Below are 6218 nucleotides of genomic sequence, written 5' to 3' on the forward strand. Positions count from 1 at the left end.
GAACATGTGTTGTAAGATGGCGTGTAATTGGCATTATTATCAGATTACAACTAACTGGTTCTTCTTGGTCAAGGATTTATGAATTTACTTGGGAACTAATGAAATGAAAGAAAATAGGTCTTCATGCACATTGAATATTCTGAAGAGATAGGGGGGGGCGGGGTAAATTTCAAGAGAAAGTCTGTAAAGTGCTGCTGGAACATCACCAGGTTCAGTGGCCATAAAGCATCACCAATTTGCACATTAAAAAAAAATAATTAGCAGTATTGCCTACCATATTTGTCAGGTTTGTGTGCAGCAGCATATCGCAGAGTACAGAGTCCCCCCTGAGAATGTAAATTGCCCCAGCTCTGTCCTGGATCACAAAATAACTTTGTGATTAAATTTGTTTTCTTTTTTTGAAGAATCAGTAAACCAGAAGTGCAATAATGAAAATAATCAAGGTCTAGCACGCTGCCACAAAGCAGCTGGAAAAGAGTTTGTCAGCCCCACAAATTTCAAAGAACAAGAAGTAGTAAAACCAGCGCTAGTATACACAATTGATATATGATGGACGGTATATGGTCACATTTATTAAAAACCACAATAAAAATTAAAACATTAAAAAGGTATAAATAGCAATTATTTACTAGGCCACAGGTGTATTGGTATATTAGAGTCATGCAATATAAGACTTGCTCCTGTATTAACCACTGTTTAATTAAGGACTTTCTCCTTTGTGTCCATAAGGGATCCATTTTTAGCAGCAAGGTATTACCAGTACGTGAATCTGTATGTCCAAAGAGTCCCTTTCGCAACCAAATTTTCAGATGAATAGGCTGTAGGAGTATTCACCAGGTAGCTAGAAGGCTGTAGAATGTTCCAAATAGAATATCAAAGTGCAAACAAAAGTCCAATGGAGTAACAGGAGTCCAGACACACAAGCTCAATGCTGTGGTCACCCAGCTTCCTCAGGAGCATAACTGTGTGTGTACAAAAAATCCTTTATATACCCATACCTCCCAACAGTCCAGAATTTGACGGGACAGTCCCATTTGTTCAGGCACTGTCCCACCCGCAGGACGCAGTGTCACTCGGTGATGGAGGAGTTGGTAGGGCCCCCTCTCACTTGCTGCGCTGCTTTGCAGAACAGATGTGAAAAGACCCTATTGACCAGGAGAGGGGGACAGGGGGCATGGCCAGCAGCTCAGAGAACACTGGGCATGCCCTCTCAGTGACAAACAGGGCATGGCTCCCGAATGCGGGATTTACCGCGAGGCCACAACCCCTAACCATGAAGCCACGCTCCCTAATTTCAGGCACAGTCACTCGTCCCACACAGAGAAAGTTGGGAGGCATGTATACCTGCTTGATAATCAGGAAATGTGTGGCACCTGTAAATGATAATACTGAGACTAACCAACCGTCCATCAAAATATACTCTAAATGGCTATTACAGAAATCTTATTTTGTCCAAATGTATATTCCATTCATCACTATGTAATAACTTAAAATTACAGTAAAATCTTTAATAAATAAATATTCCAGTGCTCAGCATCCTGATCACATAATCTATACTGGTCACGTGATCCAGAACAAGCCATTCAGCCTGGAGTACAGGGAGCACAGCCTGTGTTTCTGTGATAACCTCCCTGGCGTCACATGTGGCAGTGCTAGCCTAACAAACTGTGCATCACTCTAATATACCAATACACTTGTGGCCTAGTTAGTGATTGCTATTTATATATTGTGATGTTATTTTTTGTGTGGTTTTTAAGAAATGTGCATTTTCTTTACCATATACCGCCCATCATATATCAAGTGTAAACTAGCACTGGTTTTACTACTTCTGAAACCAGAAATACAAGCTGCTTTATAAAGCAACTGTACCCCCAAAAGTTTAAGTAATTTGTCAAGAAAAAAATGAGGTATTAGACAAAGTTGCTGGGTTGGGGAGGAGTAATATAGAACAAGCACATTAATTAATCTTACCAATTTATAAGCACTCTGTGGCCAATGCTCACTTTCTACTCCATCTGTGTCACCCCTGTCTGTGTGCCCCTCCCCTTTAGAATTTAAGCTTTCACAAGTAGGGCCCTCTTCCCTCATGTGCTTTTACTTATCCTTTTTTTAAAACGCCCTTTGACGGCACCAAATCCCACGGTTTTCTGCCTCACTGATACTTATTTCAGTGTTGTCTGCTAAGGCAGCCATGTTTAAATACCTTGTACTTGTCCTATATTGTATTAAATTGTAAGTCACTGTTTTCTTGCTTTGCGTATTTGTTTATATACTCTAATTGGGCGCTGCGGATCCCTTGTGGCGCCATATAAAGGAGAATAATAATATTATAATGGCGATGTAGAGGCTGTAGTAGGAAGTCCAAATGATAGTCACAATAAAGAGGGCTTGTGATTGGTCCTCCTGCTCACAAACCTTCCTCACTGCCACTTTTGGGTGGAACGGTAAGAACAGCTTTCCCGATAAATTCCTCTTTAAAAAAAAAAATATTGTAATAATAATAATTTAAAAATAATCTCGTCATGCCTAAAAGTAAACTCATTTGACACTGAAAGATGACCATTAAGATCACCTTTAAAAAAAAAAAAAAAAAGGGTTGATTTTTGAATTTGCTTCCAAGCCACAAAAAGTGGCATCTTGACAGATGCAATTAGCATTTGGGTTCATACTTCTATTTCTAAAATATTCATGGCTCAGAGACATAACTATTGCTTCTCTAGTTCATACCCCCTTCTTGTTTCATTTCGAATACTGGTAAAAAGATTAAACACTGAGGGCCGGATTCAAATGTCCCCCCCCCCCCCCCCCCCCCCCCCTCCCGTCCGCGATCGTGCCCGCTGGCAGTATTCTACTGTTGCTACTGAAGGGCGCGACAAGTTCAGCTTAGTTCGCTACACCCAGGGGTAGTGAGTTAAATACGCATAAAGTGACCCATTTGGGCACCCAAATGGGTCTTTTCACGATCGCGCCTATTACTTTAGTCGGGTTTATGTGCTTTAAACGCCTAAACCCGACTGTAAAAGGCACGATCAACGCAGTAACAGGGGGCATTTGAATGTTGCCCCTCTTTCTCCCATCACTTTAAAAAGGGAGATCAGGGGTGCGATAAGATTTGAATTCACCTTTTAGAAACCATTTCTAGTATCACTATACCCCACTAGCATTTTACCTCGTCTTTGTCAGAACATATCTTGTTTGGTATGCTGTCAAGAAGCTGACACTCACTGTGCCCACAGTAAAAGTATGTTGACCTCACAATGTTGGTGCCAGGATCCTGACACTGGTCTAACGCCACTTATAACATTTTACATACGTTATGCTGCTTACGTAAATACTTATTATTTAAAGTTACAACACCAACACTGGTATAATACTGTAAGTAGCATTAAACTCGTGTCGGGATCCCAGCACCAGCATTGTGAGGTTGGCATACTTACTGCAGGCGGGTTCGGTAGGAGATACCGGCGGTCAGGATCCGGTAGTCAGGAGGCCGACGCCAGAATCCCAACAGCGAGTCCGCGCGCCACGCTTCAGGCGATCACACACTATTATATTTCCCATGAGGTGGTGGAGTGGACAACCACCCGAGTGCGAATATCCAGCTACTGTCGAGATTCCGACCTCCATTTCCCCGGCTGCTGGGATTTTGGAGTCAGTATCCTGACCGCTGGGATTCAGACAGTCGGTAAATTAACCGGATCCCCTGCAGACATAGGGAGTGTCAACTTTCTCCCCGCAAAACCTCCTTATTCTACATTTGTTGTACACAGAGGTGTGCGTTTATGTGGGTAAATACACCAGGCATGCTCTTAATTATATTTTTAATGGTAGTGAAAAGCCAGAACATGTGACAATCATCCTTACTAGTGCTCACACATTATAGCAGGGATGGGGAACCTTTGGGCTTCCAGCTGTTGCTGAACTACACATACCAGCATGCCCTACAACAGTTTTGCAATTTGGTCATGCTAAAACTGTTGCAGGGCATGCGGGATGTGTAATTCAACAACAGATGGAGGGCCAAAGGTTTTACATCCCTGCATTATAGGAAATAAAACAGCATGACCAAGAACCCCTCTCCCCTTACATGTACTGTATACAGCAACTGTCAGTCAGAAGTCACTGAACAGTAATACCCCTTTCACACCAGCAGCTTTGAACACGGGTTATTGGCACATGGATGTGCATAACCCGTGTTCCTGTGCGGTGTGAAAGGTACCAGGGGCAATATACCGGGTTGAGCGACCCGGTATTTCAACCCTGCTAGCGAGCAGGGCTGAACGCGTGTTCAACCCGGCTCGCTGTGCGGTGTGAACGGGAGCAGTTTCCCGTTCACAGTGTGATCTCCCAGCACCGCCCACGGCGCGTCTCCGCCGACGTCACCAACCCAGCATATTGCCAGGTTGCAGTCTGCGGTGTGAAAGGGGGTATTGAGACGGGTCGCACACTGGGAGCTCCCGTGTCAGGCTCCCGAGTGCGACCCACCTCAGACGGCATGAAACTGGTATAAGTATAGGGTAACTGGTTACCAGCCCTTCAAAATGACAGAGCTGCCGAAAGCCGAGGCTCTGTCATGCTGGGTGGATGGGGAGGTGTGCGTTTTATTATATATTGTAGGATGAGCAGACCTACAACACACCACCCTGTATACAGCATACTCTGCACCTGAGCTTCCCACTCACTACAGTGCAGGTACCGTAGTGATAAGGGAGAGATACAGATGCATAGAGCACAGGCTGCACCCGACGGAAGCGCAGAGCCGGCCCTAACCAATATGATGCCCTAGGCAAGATTTTGGCTGGTGCCCCCTAGCACTGCCACTAGTTCTGCAGGAAATGCCTGGCATGAGTCAGCCAGCAGCTCTGCTAACGTCGGGCGCCTTTTGTTTATGAAAATGCATCTTATTTGCATTACTATGTGGCTAAGATGCACAAGCAGCTTCTGCTGATTAAAATGATATGCGGCATGTCTATATTCTGTGTGCGACTGCATCTGCATACGAAATGCTACATTACATTGATTTCCAGGAATACACACAACGTAGCATTTCGTATGCAGATACAGCCGTAGTCACACACAGAATATAGGCATGCCGCATATCATTTTAATCAGCAGAAGCTGTTGGTGCCCCCAAGCATACCAAATGCCCTAGGCATTTGCCTAGTTTGCCTATGCCTAAGGCCGACTCTGCGGAAGCGGACACATGCTGGCAACACACACGGGTTACTGGCCCCTGGGGACCTCACTGACCTGCAGCGAAGTGCAGCGGGGTAGATTTCCTCCCGGCCATGTCCTTGGCGTTGACATTTCCCGGTTCCAGCAGCCTCCGCACCCGGGACACGTCTCCGTTCCTGCATGCCTCGAACAGTTCCCGAAAAGCTCCGCTGACCGCACTCAGGGGGCCCCCGGGGCCTATGCCGCCTCCGACTGTCCCGGTGTCCGGGCTGTCAGCCGGGCTGCCGCCGGAGGAGATGCTGTTGCTGGAGGACGAGGAGCTGCTGCTGCCGGAGCTGGGCGCCGGTGCTGGGGGTAGAGAGGACGAGCTGGGAGACAGCAGGGCAGCGGCTTCCCCCGGCGGAGGGGAGAGGGGCCTGGGCATGAACGCCGGCAGAGGAGCCGCTTCCCCCTCGGGCTGCGAGTCTGGGCCGTGGCGCTGCGAGGCTGGCGGCATGTCCGGACTGCGGGGAGGGGAGTCCGGTGAGAGCGGCGGGGAGGCCGGTGCTGCAGGCGGGGGAGAGGGGGATGGGGCCGGTGGCTGCTGCTGTCCCGCTGCTCCGGACACTTGTTGTTGCTGGGAGCGCCTGGAGGAAGTGGCCGCCATGTCACGTCTAGCCTGCCCGGGGCTCCGTTGCCTGGCTCTGCCTGGTGGGTTGATGCACGGTGCGAACGGGGTCCTGGCTCCGCCCCCTCCGGGCCAGTCCGTGCGGCCTGTAACAACACCGGACGCTGGCACAACGAGTGACGTCAACAACGAGGGCGGGGCCAGGCGCGGAATAAACAAAAAATTATCCCAGTACAGTTCCAGTGAGAGTGGGTGGCGCAGAACTGCGGGTGGGAGGAGCCATACGTGACATTGGGTTATGATTGCGCGTTCTGATTCGTTGGAAATATGTATGGGTGGGTCTCACTAAACCTAAAAGGTTTTTTTTTTTTCTTTATTTCCTTAATCTTTATTAACACTTTGCTGATTAACATTGGTGCATGACGGGCAGCGGTGC

The 6218-nt window shown here is 47.5% G+C and overlaps 1 protein-coding gene across 1 annotated transcript; it reads right to left on the reverse strand.

Moving 5' to 3' along the window:
• Positions 1–257: 257 nt before the first annotated feature.
• On the reverse strand, positions 258–5993 carry LOC135049994 (poly [ADP-ribose] polymerase tankyrase-1-like). Its single transcript, XM_063956065.1, has 2 exons — positions 5251–5993; positions 258–355 (listed from the first exon to the last, which is right to left on the reverse strand). The coding sequence occupies exons 1-2, from the start codon at positions 5819–5821 to the stop codon at positions 258–260; spliced, it is 669 nt and encodes a 222-aa protein (XP_063812135.1). The 5' UTR covers positions 5822–5993.
• Between the last annotated feature and the right edge of the window lie 225 nt (positions 5994–6218).

This window comes from Pseudophryne corroboree, chromosome 1 (assembly GCF_028390025.1).
Source record: "Pseudophryne corroboree isolate aPseCor3 chromosome 1, aPseCor3.hap2, whole genome shotgun sequence".
In the NCBI taxonomy this organism is placed as follows: Eukaryota; Metazoa; Chordata; class Amphibia; order Anura; family Myobatrachidae; genus Pseudophryne; species Pseudophryne corroboree.